Here is a 19577-nt window from a genome sequence, read left to right on the forward strand (position 1 = left end):
AACCACTATTCCGACTAGGCCCAAATTTTGGGATGTTACAATTCATATTGACATAAAGTTCCTAGTTGTGAAATAAAGAGTGCAAAATGGACAAATGTCCATAAAGGATATTGGGACAAACTCCTTTATAACAGATTCGCTCACAAAAGGTTTACCACCATAGGTCTTTCATAAGCATACTGCTCATACGGGTGTTACATTATTTGAGGACATCATGGTTTAGTAGGAGTTTTTTTTTATGTTTGTTATCAAATATTTATATATTTGGTTATTTTCTTATCAGAAATGAAGTATTAAGTTCACTCTATTTGATATTGGCCTCATTCAAGTTTAAGGAGGATCAATTGGAAATATGTATGTTTGGTTTACATTGCATGTAATTTCCATGCTACACATCCAAACTTGATCTACGTCATCGGGTATGTTAATATACGTGATCAAGAATGTATTTAGTTACGATATATATGTAACGAAATTCGCCTTGGTTTTATGCTAACATAATTAATGGACAAGATTGTTTGGAATACATTTTTAGATATAATAGTAAAGTTTTGAGCTCATAAGGTTATATAATGACATTTAATTATAAAGTAATTAATATATGTGGTCCAAGTGGGAGATTGTTGGAAAATATGAACATCACATATATAATAAGGGTAATTAGATGTTATTATTTACTATCATAATAGGTTAACCCAAATTAAAAGTGATCTAATTTGATTAAGGTTTATTGGGCTTTAATTTTTAAATAAAGTATGAGTCAAATATGTGTAGATATTTAGTAACTAATTTCTAATTAATGTATCATTAATTAGAAATTAGGTTATATGCAAAAGTTATGTATTAGGGTTATAGCCCCTAAATTACACATAAGGTAACTTTTCTAATATCTCATCTTTCGAAAATAAAGAGCAATATTTTTTGAATTTCTTGTATGTTAATTTGGAAGATCAAAACCATAACATCCAAAAAATTTCAAGGAATCGATGGATTCAGGTACGCTTCCACATCTCGTTTTATTCATAATTTATTATTGATAGCTTTACATGGCAGATCCTGATTTACTAAGCTTTGTATCAAGATTTTAATTATTCTAACAGAATAGAGGCGAGAAGATGAGTGGGAGGAAAATTTTAGGAGGCGAGAAGATGAGTAGAAGGAAAATTTTAGTGATATTTCTTACCTTAACTAAGATTATTTATAGAGAGGCAACTTCTTAATTTTCTTGAGTTAGAGTGGGCCAGGTTTAGAGTAAACTTGATTCGACCAATTTTTAAGATTAACTCACTCGTATCCACTTTAAACCTAAGTGTATTTCTTAAAATGACTTTATTAATCAAATCAAAATTTATCAGTTTTGATTTTTTTACTGTCCTTATAAATCATCCTAAGAATACTCATTTTTAACTATTAAATGCTATGTTTGCTTAAAATATTATTTTATATGCATATTTTAGTATATAAGTTATTAATAAACTAATTCAATTGATAATATTTAGTCACTCTTATGACATATTTTTAGCAAAGAGAAGAAAAGTTTTTGCTTATTTTGAAGATGTCTTATTTTTACAAGAGCTTTTACTTATCTTTCTAGTTTCAACTTTAAATTTGTACTAACTATTCTTTATTTTATGTCTAATTATTGTAATACATGTATAATAAATAAGTTTTTTCCTCGTGTTGTTACCTAGTAACCAAACGAGGCTAATAATTGATTAAATCAGAAAATGTATTTAAATTTAGGGATAATGTTACATTTGGTTCCATTACTTTCATAAAATGTCCAATGTAGTACCTAAACTATCAATATATGATTTATTATGATTCTTTGTGTTAACACCTTTTGTAGATTGTTAAATCAGCCAATGAAAATTTAACATGTAATTTTTTTTCGAATCATCAAACCCACATGAATAGTATAACATTATCTAAAAAAATAAAACAAAAAAAATTAACCGTATATTTAGTTATTTGTTTTAATTATATTTTTTATTTTGTTTAGTTTTTTTATAATATTATATTATTCATGTGAACTTGATGTTTTGGAAAATAAAAATCACGTGTCAAATTTTCACAAATTGTATTAACATTAGGTACAATGATAAAATACATATTGATAATTCAGATATCCCATTAAATATTTTTAAAATATAAGTACTAATTTAGATGTTTTATAAAATACATGTATCATAATAAATTATGTATTAATAATTCAAATATATTAGATATTTACAAAATATAAATATATATTAAATTTTTTAAAGTTTAGATATCAAATCTTACTATTTAAGAAGACTGTTCACCTGTTGATTGAGTCTTAGCTCAATTGGTATGAATATTGTTATTAATAAATGATGTTATCCTATTTATGAATTAAGAAATGATTAAAAATAATTTTAAACGTAAAAAAAAAAAGTAGATATAATCCAATTTTATAATGAATTTGGTAACCCTTGATTCTAGAGGAAGAATCGAAAGTCGTAAAAATGATAATTCAATCCAAATAAAAATCAATTATCCCATCACCAATACTCCACAACCAGAGTACCTAAAAATCTAAAATGTTATTAAATTATATATATTTTATTTTTATTGGATCCAATAAATTAAAATTTTGAATTGTGAATAAAAATAAAATATTTTATCAAAGATTCAACTCACTAAAAATTTTATAAGTTTAGTTGAAAGTTAAGTTGACCATCATCAAAGCATCTAAGAAAAGATTCTACCAATCATTTTATTTTTATAATAATAGATGTTGTTTATTTTATAGTTGGACATAATTTTATTCGACAAAAATAAAAATATTGTTGTAGATTGATTGAATCAGGAGTTAATTCAATTTTAAATTAAATTGAATTTTTGAATTAAAAATAAGTTAAATCAAATTTTAATATTTTATTTGGTTTTAACTGAATGAACCAATTGAATAAAAAATTAATAAACTGACTGGTTCCACTGGTTTTGAAAACAGGAAAAAGAAATTGAGTGATGGCTACTTGTTATTATAGGAAAACGAAGTCAATGGAGATTGGAGGAAGCCGTAACCAAAACACTTAACAAATGGGATCTCAGTTTTTACGTGACCCTCTTTGTTCCCTTTTTTTCTCCTTCCAAACTTGTTCTCACCCACCCACCTTCCTACTTAAATACTATGTGGTCAATTTCAAGGAATCTAAGTTTGCAATGGTTGCTTGATCGTAGTTTCCTCATCAACTGTAGTCATCAATCCTCTTTTTGACTTTCCCATTCAACTGCGTCTTTGAACCACTGAAAAAATAAATATAAAGAAGCAAACGCACATTCATTCATCCAAATACCAATATTCGAAATCTTCCCTGTTTCAATTCGTTGTGCCTTCGGGGGGTCAAAGAAACAATACAGAGGAAGATGGTGTCAGCGACGATTGATCTGTTGAAGAAAGAGCTTCCTTTTGAAGAAGGCTCTTTGGTTCTTTCGAAAGATGTTAAGACTGGTCTTGTTCTTGTTGATGTTGTTAATGGTTTCTGCAGCGTTGGAGCTGGAAATCTGGTAATTTTTTCCCATAAAATACACTCAATTTATTATATTTTTGATGAACAGTAATCTGGGTTTTTGTCTTTTGTTTTTTTTGTTGTTTCATGTTCATACAGGCTCCAGTGAAACCTGATAAACAAATATCTTATATGGTTAAAGAATCTGCGAGACTAGCCAAGCTATTTTGTGGGGAAAAATGGCCTGTTTTTGCTTTCCTTGATTCCCATCATCCTGATATTCCTGAGCCTCCCTACCCACCTCATTGCATTGCTGGAACTGATGAAGCTAGATTGGTTCCTGGTACTTAATCACTCTAATCTACATGTTTGTTCCTTTTTCATTATATGAATTGAAAGACATCCATGTTTATGTACCCTAGATCTCCAATGGCTAGAGAATGAAGCTAATGCAACACTTAAATGCAAAGATTGTATTGATGGTTTCCTTGGTTCAGTTGAGAAAGATGGTTCAAATGTGTTTGTAGATTGGGTTAAGAAGAATCAGCTTAAAGCTGTGAGTATCTTTTTTATTCAACAGTTCAGTTTTCATTGTTCTTTGTATTGCTATAAGTGAGAATGACTTAATATATTGCTTTGTTATGTAAGATTTTCGGTCTATTCTCACCTACCTTGTTTGCATTTTCAAGATACTGGTTGTCGGCATATGTACAGACATATGTGTACTGGATTTTGTATGTTCCACTCTGTCGGCTCGAAATCATAGGATGCTTACCCCTCTTGAGGATGTGATTGTCTACTCTGGTGGTTGTGCAACTTTTGATCTTCCAGTTCATGTTGCCAAAGATATCAACGGTGCTTTGGCTCATCCACAGGTACTTCGGTTTTGATGTTGACAGTTTTTTCACCTAATGTCTTATCATCTGTCGTCTTGTGTGGTTTCCTTGATCCTTCTTTAACTTGCATTTTCATTCTCCATTTGGATCAATGTGCAAGCTCATTAATCTTCTTAGAATTGGCAAGTAATTTGACCATAGAGTCATCTTCATCACATGACTGTCTTCTCAGTTTCACTTGTATATCAATCAACCAATTCTTCTTCTGGTTTTTATATCCCTTTATATTGTTTGTAATAATTACTGTTCACTGTAAACCATTTCAAAGCATTGCTGGTAATAAATTTTTTAGCAAGCAAACAGCTGATATTGTTCTTTTTATTCAAACTACCTTTTGGTTCCTTGAAAGTAATAACTGCAGATAATTTTACTTTTGATTCAGTACTGTGGTTATCTTGAGTCCCTTCATCAGCCAGCTTAATTTTTTTTCTTTAATAACAGAAAGATATTTTACACACATATATATATGTATAAAACCTTGGGCTGCTTGTTTGGTTATTGATAGAAACTCCTTGAAAATTTTTGGAATGGCAGGATCTTATGCATCACATAGGTCTATACATGGCCAAGGGAAGGGGGGCCAGGATTGTATCAGAGGTCTCATTTGCTGCTCTATAAACGACTTGTTAATAAGAGATCTAAGACTGCTGCAAATCTGTATTGTATGTGAGGACTACACAGTACAATTAACAGTAACTATCCCCCTCCAAAAAATAAAAATAAAGTTATCAATAGCTGTTTTTCCAGGTTTCATATTCTAAAATTTAAATACTTGTCATTTTTTCTTTTTGTGCTCTGAAGTGCCATTTGCAATATCTTCAATGAAACAAGCAAGTTCATATTGAAAGTAATGCAGTTTTTCAGTCAAATGGTTGTGATTTTCAGTAAATTAGTCTTATGGTTCCAATACAAGTCTGTGATAGGCTTTTCACTTAACAGGGGGATGTAATTGAAGATACATCCTATGTCTTAAGTAACAGTGGAAACCCTACGAACATTTTTAAGTCCAGGTATCTATGTTGCTTTGACTTCTCATTTTTCTTGAGATTCCCTTGTCCGACATGTGTTGCATGCATACTTGGACATGATTGTGGAGGTATGATCCTCTAAAGACTCTCCAAATACATTGAAATCTGAAAAAATTTGAACACTCCCATATCCGAGTAATTGCATATTTGCTTGCTTTTCTCTTCAGTGCCTCAACTACAGCAATCGAAAAATCTCTTCATTTTATAGTTCATCTTTAGGGAATTTTGTTTGAAACCATTGCAATCTTGAACTCACTCCAAAGCTTTTATTTTAACATGTCTTTCTTCTAGGGCAATTAAGAGATAAAAACCTTGAACCTTTTATTGAAATGAATCTAGGAATATGTCTGGAGCCTGCAGCAGCTCCCCCCATCCCAAAATGTGGGTGTTTTAAGGTATTTTGAATGCCAAATTATTAGTAACAAATCCTGTTGAAACAGTGAAAAGTGCAATGTTATGCATTTTAGTATTATGTCAAAGTTAATTTATTAGCTCTTAAAAGAAATGGCATTAATATACATTCAAGTTTCTAGCAATAAAAATAGTTTTGCAGAATCACAAGGCATCTTTTTCCTTATGTTTCATTTTTTCCTTACTAGCACTTCAAAGTTGAAGCCTTCAGCCATTGGAACAATTAAACTAGAAAAAGTTGAGGCAATTTGCTAAAGCTGAGTTAAATGAGAATGAAGGATACAAATAAGTGAATATTCCTATCACGTTTGTAAGTACAGACTATGTATGAAATAGAACATCTACAGCCAACTGAAAACATAGTTTCCCAGTTATTAAATAAAATGAGAAGGAAACTGCTGCATTCACAAAAGGAAGAAATCAAGTTTGAGAAAAAGGGAAAAAAAAAAAAACTTTTTTTTAAGTATGAGCTTATACAGGCAACCAATCTATTTATATCTATTGGTTGCCACTTCTTGAACTACTGAACTTCCGATGCAGTGTAGGTTGTACAAAGGAAAAAATCGATGCCTTCTGCTTCTTTAGTTTGGCACCAAAGATAAATGACCTCAAAGGAACCCCAGATCGACTATGTGACTGTTGTGGTTCGCTACTTTGATGGCTCTTTGATCCAGAAAGATCCCAATCATCACTCAACTTCGCCAGACTTCTTTCAATTTCAATCTGTAGTGCTGTAACACGATTGTAACCAGCTTGCAGTTCATCTGCAACTTTGTTATTCTCCTGTTTCATGTTCAAAATCTCACCTTGGAATTTCACTGCTTGGTAGCTTGTGAAGCTGAAATCATCATCTTCAGCGCTTGCTTTCAAAGCCTTCGTTATTTCTTCTTGAATTTCACACAAAGATGAAAATCGCTTCTTCAGTTCTTCTTTTAGTGATGCACTGTTTTCCACCCAGAGAGTCACTTCATGCTGTATTTCCTTCAGATGTTCATACAAGGGTCGCACATCTGATTTTAGTGAATATTTTTTTGTGCTACTTCCCTCTTGCTTTTGTCTTTCTCCAAGTTTTGATACCTCACCCACTAAATCTTTCACTCCATTTTCAAATTTCTGCACCTCATGAAACGCAGTGCCGAATCTAAACCAGAATTCCAAGTTTTCTTCTAGCAATGCATCAATGTTCATCCGGAACTTTGCTTCAATTGCTGACATTGTTGGAGGCTGGTTCATTACCGTTGGTTCATTTCCTTCCTCCTTGTGTGCTGGTGCTATTGATGTTTCAGTCACTACTGGTTTCTCAGTGCTTATTCTAGGATCAACATATTGATCAGTACTGTTGATTTCAGCAATACTTGTCTGTAAAAGGTTTAATTTCTGACGCAAGGATCGAATCTCTTCATCTTTCATGGCATTATGGCTCTTCAGTTCCTTTAGCTGCAACATAATATCAAACAACATATTCTGGTTATTTGCCTCTACTTCCACGAGCTTCTTTTTCACTTCCTTGTATTTCCGAAGTGCCATAGTATATTCTGTCAACAGAGTCCTCTCCCTGTCTCCCATACCTTTCGAGAACAACTGCTTCCAGTCAGGCTCATCTTCTTCCCCTCTTTCCTGGTCTTTTGCTCCAACTTTGGCAACAGCATCCATGGTCAGAAAAGGAGCTTGCTTGTCAACTTTGTCTTCTGCTATCAGGTCTTCACATTTCTCCGAAGGCTTAGAAGTTTCATGGTGAACACCTCCTTCATTTGTAGAAGTTCTAACAGAATCATGTTCTTCTGCCTCCTCCCTCTCTTCTCGTTTCAGATCCTCCCTTGCTTTTGGTTCTGTGTCCCCACCCTTTGATGCATCTTCTAGCCTTCTTTCCTGTTCTTTGGATTCAACTTTTACAAGAGTGTTGTCCACTATCAGCAAAGGAGGTTGCTTATCAACTTTGTTCTCTGCTATCAGGTCTTCACATTTCTCCGAAGGCTTAGAATTTTGATGGTGAACGCCTCCTTCATCTGTAGAAGTTCTAACAGAATCATGTTCTTCTGCCTCCTCCCTCTTTTCTAGTTTCAGATCCTCCCTTACTTCTGATTCCGCATCCCCACCCTTCGTACAACCATCAGAATGATCTAGTTTTTCTCCTCGTTCTTCCAATTCTTTTGTCGATGACACTTTAACCACACAATCCTCTTCTCTTGATAGTGAATCAGAGACCACAACCATAGCTTGTTTTGCAGACTGCAGGCTTTTGCAGCCATCACTTGCATCCAGATTGCTCCTCTCTTCAGACTCTTTTGAGGATTTGACTTCAGCTGGAGAGTTCTCCCTTTCTGATGCATGCTCTACCACAAACTCCTTGCCTGCTTTAACCTCCTTTGGCATTTTGCCATAATCTCCAATCTCCTCTTCCTTTGAAGATTTGGCTTCCCCTGAAGAGCTCTTCTCTATTTCAAGCTTCTCACCCGGCTTCATACTGTGCACCTTCTCTGAAAGGTGATCAATATTAGAATGTGCTTCAGTAAAATGAGTTTGGAGATTGTTATTCTGGTCTTCAACACTCTGATTCAAATCCTGAATCCCATGAAACTTCTCCTCCATCTCCATTAGCTTGTTCCTCAAATCATTCTTTCCATGAACCAGTGTGGCCTTATCATCTTCCAAGGTCTGAATCTGGGCTTGAAGCTCATCAGTCTCAGTTCTAAGTCTCTGGATAAGAGCTTCCTGAGATGAGAATGCAGTTTCTAAGCTGATTACCTTGTTCACAAGTTCATCAACCTTCTCCACCATTTCTGCTACAGTCAAAGATTCACAAGGGCCAAACTCAAATTGCTCCTTCATCTTTGGTATCGAGGTCTCGATCTCCTTTCTCTTTTGGGTAGTATCACTTGCTTCTTGTTCAAATTTTTTAGACCTTTCTGCTACTATTCCTGAGTTATGTACATCAGATGGTCGTTCCCAACCGACTTCAGTTAAGTGAAACTTGTTCTTGAGAGAATCCAGTTTCTCCCTGGCATCCTTGATCCTTTTCTGCTCCACTTCTGCTTCCACGACTGACCTGTCTTGCTTCTCCTGCATCTGAGTCAATGTCTCTTTGCATGATTGTAAAGCTTTCGCTGTCATAAGGGTTCGAGCTTCATCATCTTCAATGACCTTACCTTCACCGAATTCATCTTCCAAACTGTAAACTTTCTCTTGCAATGCTTTTATCTCATCTTCTATTTCCCAGTATTTGGCTAGTCCACTCTCATAAGAGCCCTTAACAAACTGTTTTTCAGTCTGAAATGCCAGGATTCGTTTCTGAAGCTTATGAATCTCTTCAAGTCCCTCAGCCTTGGTCAAACCAGATTTAGGAACCGCATCAGTAGTGACTTTCGTTGGTTTCTTAGGTTCCGTTTTCTTCGTGGCTGATGTTATTAAACTCTTCAAATCTTTGACAGGAAGGTCTGGAACCTTGGGGACATCGCCTTTATAGTTTACTGGAGACTTTGCGAATTTGGGTGAGCCATATTCCTCGTCATCATCCATTGCAAACTGGGCCTGCTCCGGACAAACAGAAGCAATTGTGTTGTTTGCATTTTGCAGCTCTGTTGATATGTGATCGTACCGTTCGGCTAAGGCACGGTAAGCTTTGTAAAATTCTTCCACAAATTGAATCAATTCTGGCCTCTTTTTGTAGTACATTTCTGCTCTCTTGGCAAATGAATCTCCATCTTCGTCAATGAGTTTAATCACAATGGATACCTTTTCCTCAATATCTGCAATTCATTGTGTTTTTTTAGACAGCTTTCCAGTCATACAGATATTGCTCGAGTGTCTCAAATCCAAATGCAATGCTTAGAAAAGTAAGTTTGTTTAATGGATTCTTTATTTTTCTTAGATTTCCTTTATTTGTTTCAATACTATGGATTGATCAACTATGTTAATCGAACTCTATTTGTCAATCTGCATTTACAATGTGTTATTTATATAACAGATTATCAGAAAAAAGACTGGAAACTCATACCCAAATTCCAGCTTTCATTCATAAATTAAAAATCCAATAAAATAGGAAAAGCAAATATATCAGCCCAAACCCAGAAATGATTATACTTTCGATAACAATTTAATGAAAAAATATCTAGTAACAGATGAATTACCTTTAAGGTTTTGTTCCATCCATTTCGACTGTTTTGTTCTAATATGGCTAGCCCACCACCATGAATAGGCATTGCTAGCAGCTCTTTGCAACATATTTTCAAACCCTTAAAAACCTTTTGGATCTTGAAATACAAAAAAAAAAAAAAAAGTAGAAAAAGATGTATTTTCTTTGGAAATGTAAAAGAAGAGCCCCAAAAGCATGCAAGACTCTCTTTTAACTAAATTATAGAACAAAGCGAAGACATGGAAACCATTAAGGAATAAGCGAAGAAAGAGAAAAGAAAATCTTAGATTTTGACGATTCAAAGAAATCTACAAGAAAAGATATCTTGGTTTTTGTTAAGGGATCATGGAGAGGAGCAATCTTCGCCCGAATATTTTGTTCCTTCCTATTAAAATAAACCATGAAAACGGCACTGCCATGCCAATGCACATCAAAGAAAAACAGTTCAAAAGTTTCACCCACTGACCTATCTCCACGTGTACTCACATTTTTTGCTTCTGCACTTGCCATTTCACTAATTTACTTTTGATAAGTTAATAATTTTTAACAAAATCAGTAATTTTGATATCAAAATGTTTTATGCTTTTCATTTTCTAAAATCACAATAATTAAGTTTTATTTCCTTTTTCCAGTTTCAACTTCAATTATATTTCATAATATATAAGGAATTTATTTATTTTCCAAAACAAACTGTTTTTTCTTTTTCTTTTCTTTCACTAAATAAATAACTATCAACTTTTAAATTTGGGTATAAATTTTGTTTGATATAATATGAAATCTTGGTTTTAATATTAATTTTCATATATTATTAATATTATTATTTTTGTCAATAAAATTTTAACCCAAGTAATTTTGTTCTTATTACAACAATTAAAAATATAAATTTCACCCTCATCTACTTTCTTTCAATTTTCATCCATTATTCTAAAATTTTTATATTAAAATATTTATCTCAATTTATTTTACAACTTCATTTCAAGTTTTTCTTTATAAAGAAAAGTTATCATAAGCAAAGTAATGTGTCAGTCCAACAACCGACTTGGAATCTCATCTAAAGTACTAAACAGTAAAATAAAAAAATTTAATACTTTTCAAAAATTAGAATTTAGTATTTTTATTTTTATTTCATGAAATTTAGTCTTTTATTTTTTATTTAAAAATATCATAGCAATAAATTTAATAAAAAATTTAACATTGTTAATAATTAGATATTAATTTTGAAATCTGAAAAGTAGAAAGATTAAATTTTATGAAATAAAAGTACAGGGACTGAATTTCTAATTTTAGAAAAGTACAGGGACTTATAGCACATTTTAGCCAAAAAAAAGAACAAAAGGATGCTTTATTAGAGGGTGCTCATAGAAAAACGTTAGGTGCCCAAATAAATTGGGAATAATGACGGGTATTTCAGTTTTTTTTTTTTTTTTGGTTAGAAATATATATTTTATGTTTGTTTAACCATTATTTTGGCCGTCTGCAGCCATATGTCATTTAAGATGCATTTGCTGGATTTTGACTAAATGAAGGGAAAAAAAAAACCTTTAAGCCCCGAGTCAGCAAGGGCTGTCCATGGGCCCGGCTCTAGCCCGGACCTATTTTCGGGCTGACCCATTCAAAAATCTCATTTTACTGTTAAAAAAATAAAATATTAAAAAATATATTTTTAATTAATATTAACAATTAAATTTTAATTTAAAAATATTTTTTTATTTAAATTAGATTCAAGTTGAACCGGTCTATGATACAAAATTATTGTTTAAATCTAACTAGAGGTGATCATGGGCCGGGCCGGGCCGGGTTTGGGTCGGGCCCATATAAATTTTTAGGCCCATCTACTAGGCCTGGGCCCGACCCGGCCCAAAATATGGGCCTAAAATTTTTCCCAAGCCTGGCCCGAAATAAAATTACTAAGCCCGAGCCCGGCCTGGCCCGGCCCATATTAAATTTTTTTATTTCATTAAATAAAAAAGTTTAAAAATATAATAAATCAAATATATTTAAAAACATAAAAACAAATATTAAAACAAATAAAAATAATACTAAAACAATTCTTAAAATAATACACAAATTAATAATATAATAAAAAATAGTTATATTAAAAATTTAAAATAATTAAAAATAAAATAAAAATATATATTAATATATAATTCAGGCCGGGCCAAAAAAACCCTTACCCGAGGCCCGGCCCGTTTTCTAAACGGGCCTCGTTTTTTTGCCCAAACCCATTTTTTGAGTCTATATTTTTACCCAAACCCTCCCATTTTTTGGGCGGGCCTTCGGACCGGGCCGGGCCACCTAACCCATGATCAGCTCTAAATCTAACACAATTACTACACAATCTCTAGACAAATCTAGATAGAAATCATAACTATTGTGAAATTCATCGTGGGTAGCTCTAAACAGAAAAATCTAAAAAGTAAAAGATTGACGTAAATTGTAATGTTGAGTTGGATTTTTTAATTTTATTTCGTTATATTTAAAATTATTTAGTTGTTCACAAATTAAATAAATATATTTTATTCAAATAAAATAAAATTGTATTCTTTATTTATATTTTATGATTAATTTTAATTTTTATAATATAAATAATTTTTATCTAGTTGTGTTATGATACTCACTATTAATCGATTGAGTCTTGACTCATACTTTACATAATTTGCACTTTAAATTTATACATTCTTTTATGAGACTATATGATGTATATTTTAAGAATAATAATTTAAATAGAAGCAAGTGAAATTATATATATAAAGAGAAGGAGGTGGTATTTTCAAGGTTTATAAATTGAAGTAGAAAAGGATGATAGATAGGCAATTGGCAGCATCAACCTCCAAGTTTGAAGAATAATGTGAAATTATGGCCTGCATGCATGAATGCTCAAAAGAAGAGAAATAAGGAGGAGGGAGTAGGGAAGGCCTTTGACAGCCAAACCCATGCTATCAACTTTTACTTTTTTAATTATTTCAACTCAAAAGGATCTCAATCATTCTTTTTAAGCCTTAGAAACAAAAACTTGAAGGGCGTGGTCCCCTCGACCAAATGGAGTAACTGCGATTTTAGTCTCTCCTAGTTACAAAATATTTAATTTAACTCTTTTTTAAACAAAATTTTAATCTTTGCCCCCTAAACTTTTAATATTTTGTTTGGGTCCGGTCCCTCTAATAAGTCCTGGCTTCGCCGTAGTGTTATTTTCTACTTGTGATTTGGGGCGTCATTGCCGATGCCCATGGTTAAGTGGGTTAGACATAAGACCCAAGCTGCTGGAATTGATTTCATCACTGCACGATTTGAACATCCAAGAGCCGCAGATGAAGGCAGACAATAAAAAACTATAGGAACCGTGTGGACCGCCATCGCAGCTACAGAGGAATCTTTAATCCAATATCTAATCATATATATTCTACAGCAAGGCATTCTTGCAAATAAGAAAAATTTGAACAACTGGCACGGCATACTTCTTATTGTGCCAAGTTTACATAGGGATTCTTTTTAAAGTTTTTTAATTATATAAATTTTATGATTAACTAAGTGTACAACACTATCTATGTTTACATAATTTAATTCAAGAGAAAGAATTGTATGAAACAATGACGCCACGTCATCTGTATTCCTTTTCAATAGTTTTATGCCACATCAGTATTCTTATCCTGAATTTCAGAATTTTATCCTAAATTTTAATATTTTAATATTTTAATTTGAATTTAATTTTTTTAGGATAATAGTACTGATGTGACATAAAACTATTAGAAAAGGATATGATAACGATAAGCGTCACTATTTCATACAATTTTTTCCTTTAATTTACATTAAATCGTATTAATTAAAATCTTTTCAATCTTTATTTTCACGCTCACATAAATAACATATTTTAATTCAACTTGAAAATAATCTTTATTCCATCTACTCTCATTATTTTTATATTTTTAAATATTTTGAGTTGAAATTTTATATTCATTCCTTTAACGGGTTCTATATGATCATTTTCACTAATTAAAATAATTCATTTACCTTTTATCAAAAATTTTAAATAATAATTTGTAAATAAAGTGAAGTTATTTCATATCAAAGTATAAATAGTGTTTTATCTATTCAATTTATTTACTTGTAATGTTTCAAATTTTTCGATTAGAAAATTACGGCTTTCGTAATTAAAATAAGTTGTACTATTTGAGGGTATTTTAAATTTTCTCATTTTAAGAGAAATTAATAAAAATATGTAAATGATGAGATTTGAACCTGCACTAATTGAATTAGTAAAATAGTTTTTTTTGGTAATTCCCTAACTGAGTTGGGATCCAGTTGATGGGTGACACAAACTCAGTAAAAGCTTAATAAATAGTATATATATCCAGTTGATGGGTGACACCAGCTCAGTAAAAACTTAATAAATAAATATATATATATACACACAATTAATGTAGATAATAACATGTGCATTATAAAATTAAAATTTATAAAAATATTAAAATGAAACTTTAGTTTAGTGGTAATTTTAAGGTTTTGCTAAACCAATAGGCATGAGTTTAAATCTCATTATATGTATCTTTTATTTTTTAAAATAAAAATACTAAAGTATCCTCCAATAATATGATTATTTTAAATGCGAAGGACATTAAAGTAATTTCCCTAACTGAGTTAGGACCTATTGAAAAAATTGGTTGAGAAAACAATTTCACAATTATATTGGAAGAGTAAAAGTAAAAGGTTGTTTGGTTGAAAGTCAAGTCAATCTTGACTTTCAACCAAACAACCTTTTACTTTTAGTAGGAAAGTAATCTCTATCAATAGAGATCAACAAAATAGATAATAAATTCTCACTATTTTCTAACAAAATAACATTGTATCAAACTTATTATTTTAGGTCAATATGTGTTATTTGTTTATAGCCAGGGAATTTATTGAATATAAATAATTAGTTCTCAAATATTTTATAATTAAGATACAACTTTTCGCCTATCAATTATAAATTTATTTAGTCACGAAATCATTTCATTATAGTATCGTGACTGAGCTCTCATTAATTTCATACCATTACAAAAGCTACTTAATAAGTGATTGTCCAATAACCTTGTCATAAGTGTGTTACCCTCATAAGACATCCTTAATCACTTTGGTGTAAATTCGTTCTCCTAATATGATTCTATTTTTCCTCATGGTAATTATTACATCTTCCTTCATGAAAAGCTAATTACTATCAAATAGTAATCAAGTTATTTATCACAAAGACAAAAACTTATGACTACATTTACTTGTCATCTAGCATGTAATGTCAATGGGAGGATATCATTTACCCTTTAGTTGGGTTATGAATTCCACTATTGTAACGATACTACATACTACAGAAGTCATATACCCAATGTACTTGCTTTCGTTTCCTTACCTATTTGAACTCAAACTTTTACTTACATCAAAGTATACGACTCACGCATACATAGTCCATCATCCACTCACGATTAAGGTATACTACACTATAAACGTCACAAAATGAAGAAAAAAATCTATAAATAAATTTAGGATCTATTCTACTTGGGTCATGTCTGATATACTGTCAGTCTAGTCAATCGCATCTATGTTTCTATCTTCTAGGAGTCATCCACTCTGATACTCAATACAAAGTGTCTTTCCAATTGAATTTGATAGACGACATATTAATTTTTTAATTGGTTTGCTCATTTCTGATTAGACTAAGGAAGTGTTTAAATTATCTATTAATACAAGTTATCTTTTCGTATTACGATTCGACCACGTAATATTTTTTATTATAAACGTTGGATAATCAGTGAACTAATATTTACTTTCATTTTGCTCTGTGTGCAAAAATCTTTGAGGACAATATAAAAAGAATATTAATGTAATCAATGGATTTTTTATTAAACCAATTTGTTCGAAAAATATAAGTATACAAAATGAATATACTACACTCAGGGCACTAGATCCAACAAGACCCAATTAATGGATGACACTAATAACTCAGTAAAGGGCTTTATAAATAGTATAAACTAGAAATCCTATCATACACTTATGTGTATAGAAACCAAAAATTTAGAACCCAAATTTGTGTTTAAAAATAACATACAATAAATAGTGAGACTTATGGTTAGAAACTGATTAATAAAAATACATGAAATATGTATAATATTAAAATTTTAAAAAAGATTAAATTGTTTATCATTGTGTTGTCATCAATCTTGAGTTGGTGTCGAGTTAATTAGAGACACTAACTCAATCAAATACATTACTAATATAAATCTTATCACATGCGTATATATGTAGAAACAAAAATTTGAACATAAATGTGTGTTTAAAATAACACACAATAAATAATGACATATATGGTTTGAAACTATTTAACAATAACACATGAAAAATGTTCATTATTATAATTTAAAAATTAGATTAAATTGTTTATCAATATGTTGTCATCAATCTTAAGTTGGTGTCGAGTTAACTTGTGACAACAACTCAATCGAATACATTACTAATACTAGAATTTCTATCACATGTGTATACGATTAAAAACCAAAATTTTAGAACATAAATGTATGTTTAAAAATAACCTATAATAAATAATAAAACATATGGTTTGAAACTAACTGATAATAACACATAAAATATGTACAATATTAAAATTTATAAAAAATAAAAATTAAAGGCAAGTTTAGCATTACTTCAAACGTGCTTTTAAAAAGTGTTGTGAAAATGTGCTTTTAGACATAAAATGTTCATTTTAAACATGATATTATAAAGTAATAAATATGTATTTAAGTAATGTTCAAATTAGTTAATATTATGATATTTTAGCAAGAATATAAAAATAATTTATTATAACTTGTTAATATTTTAATATATGAAATATAAATTTTAAATATTTTTAATGAATTAATATTAATTATTATAAAATTAGATATTAACACATTTGTATTATTTTAATAAATAATTTTATTTTAAAATGTAATTTGAATATACAACACTAACAAATTAATATTAATAGTACGTTTGGTTCACTGTAATGGAATAAGGCTGTAATTGAATAGAGCTGTAATGGAATAGAGCTGTAATGGAATAGAGTTGTAATCAGTAATTCAACTGTTTGGTTGAATGGAATGGAATAGAACTGTAATAGTATTCTTGTGTTTGGTTGAATGGAATAATGTTGTAATAGCATAAGGAAAAAAATTAAAATGACCAGAATACCCTTAGCAAAAACTTTTTAGGTTGATGATTATTGTTATTAAATTTTAATAAAATTACTATTAAAATAATTTAATAAAAATAATAAATAATTTAACCATATTTTAACATAGTTATTATTAAATATAACTTAATAAAATAATATAAAATTTAATAAAATTCTTAATATAATTATTATTATATAAATTAAAAATTATAACTATTATTATGTTTTTATCCGTTTTTGTGTCGTTTGTATTTCAATTATTTTTCCTATCCTCCCTTAACTATGTGTCATTTGATTAGCATTCATATTGTTGCAAGAGAAAGAGAATGTAAATTGTCTAGATTGTAGGAGAACGTGAATTGCATAGAGTGTGTTTATCTTTGTATTTAATAGTGAAAAAAGATTATGAATAATTCCATAAGATATATTCACATAATTTATTACTGATAAATCCCAACCAAAATAACTAAAATTGAAATTCAGCAACAACATGGAGGCCATGGCAGTTTTGGTCAAATGCCCAAATACAAAATACAAAATAATACTAATTATCACCATAGGATCTTTAGCAGCAGAAAGATCATTAGCTACTGGACCTTTTTACTTAGCTAAACTTCTATAATTTGCAATTAGGCCGAATGCCTCCTGCAGATAGGATCTCTGAAGATCAACGGAAGGTCCGGTCTCTTCACCGTGGAAAATTTACCATATCATCATGTTACTCCAGATAGACCATAGGGCATTATCTAAAAATACTATGTGACTGAATATAATAATCAAGTAAAAAAATAAACTATTGCAATAAATGACCAGACAAAATCAGGAGCAAGAAAAATAGAACATGCCTAACTGACTATCAGCAATTGCACCTGCAGGAGGTAAGTCAGAGCTAGTTCCACACCAGGGCCCTGGAAAACATTTAAAAATGCAACATACAATTAATAAAAACTAGTCAAAGGTGGTGCAAAATGGATTATTACCCTTAGAGCTCTCTTCTTCAGCTTGTTCATTATAGAAAATTGTTTGAGCCTAGCTTTCACAGTCTCACCCAACAGAACGTTGGATGCTTTCTTGGCATTTTGTAGCCATGGATGTTTTGCATACAATATTTGGGATGATTTTTCATGCATAGAAAATATATATCAACATAAATAAAGCATGAAACATTTACAGAAGGTTACCAAGCACTTCCTGTACTGTAAGATGCTGCTTTGGACCAGGATTAAGCATTTCTTTACAAGGTCCTTTGCATTGTCCGAAACCTTAGGCCATGGTTCCCTCCTAAAGTTAATAGCAGAGTGAATAATTGCTTGTGTCACCCCCCTCGCCTCTCAGATGCAAACACGACTAGCCAATTTAGACATAAGAATACCTCTAAAATGGCATGAAATTCTTCCTTAGCTATTCCAATTCTATCAGTGTCACTTGAATCAACAACATAAATTATTGCTTGTGTATTTGGGAAATAGCATCTCCAATATGGCCTATAAAAGATGCAGACTAAAATCATCACAAAGAAAGCAAATTGGAGATGAAAAATTCCGAAAAACAAAACTCCTTATTGTGTAAATAAATGAAAAATGATGAATCTTCTTTTATCTCACCTTATTGTCCAGCTAAAGAGCAGCCAGAAAAACCCACAAGATATCCCCATATCAGAATTAAATAAATAGAGGAAGCAAAGTAAATTAGAGGTTGTATCTCCATTAGTTAGAAGACACACCACAACAGTTAAAGCTACTTTAACAAATCAATTGAAAATCTCATCTGTACCAAAAGTATTGGGATGTTTCCTTGAGAACACATAGCTTAAAAACAAGTACCTAATGCTTGTCTGACCACCTGCAAAAAACAAAACTACATTTGATTTAAACTAGAACAAAGAGTTAAATGAATGTTACAACTTTATAATATCTCACTGCTGATAAGAAAAATGGAGCTACATGTTTAAACTCAACAATTGAAACAATTTCTCTGTAAATTCAAGCCACAAAAGTTTTTGTTGATATAATCTTATACAGTTCAAACTGTAACTAAAATTCCCAAAGGCCTTGTGGCAAATGCCAAAGTAAGGAGCCAACCAGATAAATATAGGATCAAAAATGAAATTCAATGATTCAATTTTAAGTAAAAGGATTAAGGCAAATTCGGTGATTCGATAAATTAAATTGAACTCCATTTGTATAAACTACATTAGCCGCTATTTGATTTGTTAACATCAACTTATCTAAATCCCATACTTGAAACTTGATATTGTTGTATTGTACGGTCTCCACATTAAACCCAATCAACGCAAAAAAGAGTTCAAAAAATGGCGATCAAGTCATGGGTCATTTAGAAAAAAATAATGAAGACCCAAAAAAAAGAATGATAAAAAAGAATTGAGAGAGTAGCCAGCAAAGGCAAACCTACTTGGAATTGTAGAGACTACCTCACCCATCTGAAGCTGATCTGTTGGAA

General features: G+C 31.0%; 2 protein-coding genes across 2 annotated transcripts; one reads left to right on the plus strand and one right to left on the minus strand.

Annotated features, from left to right (window-relative positions):
• The first annotated feature begins 2941 nt into the window (after positions 1 to 2941).
• Positions 2942 to 5238, plus strand: LOC108470602 (nicotinamidase 1). Its single transcript, XM_017771961.2, has 5 exons — positions 2942 to 3531; positions 3633 to 3816; positions 3896 to 4029; positions 4163 to 4348; positions 4904 to 5238. The coding sequence occupies exons 1-5, from the start codon at positions 3391 to 3393 to the stop codon at positions 4985 to 4987; spliced, it is 729 nt and encodes a 242-aa protein (XP_017627450.1). The 5' UTR covers positions 2942 to 3390; the 3' UTR covers positions 4988 to 5238.
• An 817-nt stretch (positions 5239 to 6055) lies between these two features.
• Positions 6056 to 10363, minus strand: LOC108470601 (protein NETWORKED 2D-like). Its single transcript, XM_017771960.2, has 2 exons — positions 9936 to 10363; positions 6056 to 9554 (listed from the first exon to the last, which is right to left on the minus strand). Exons 1-2 carry the CDS (start codon positions 10027 to 10029, stop codon positions 6307 to 6309), a joined length of 3342 nt encoding a protein of 1113 aa, XP_017627449.1. The 5' UTR covers positions 10030 to 10363; the 3' UTR covers positions 6056 to 6306.
• Between the last annotated feature and the right edge of the window lie 9214 nt (positions 10364 to 19577).

This window comes from Gossypium arboreum, chromosome 11 (assembly GCF_025698485.1).
Source record: "Gossypium arboreum isolate Shixiya-1 chromosome 11, ASM2569848v2, whole genome shotgun sequence".
In the NCBI taxonomy this organism is placed as follows: Eukaryota; Viridiplantae; Streptophyta; class Magnoliopsida; order Malvales; family Malvaceae; genus Gossypium; species Gossypium arboreum.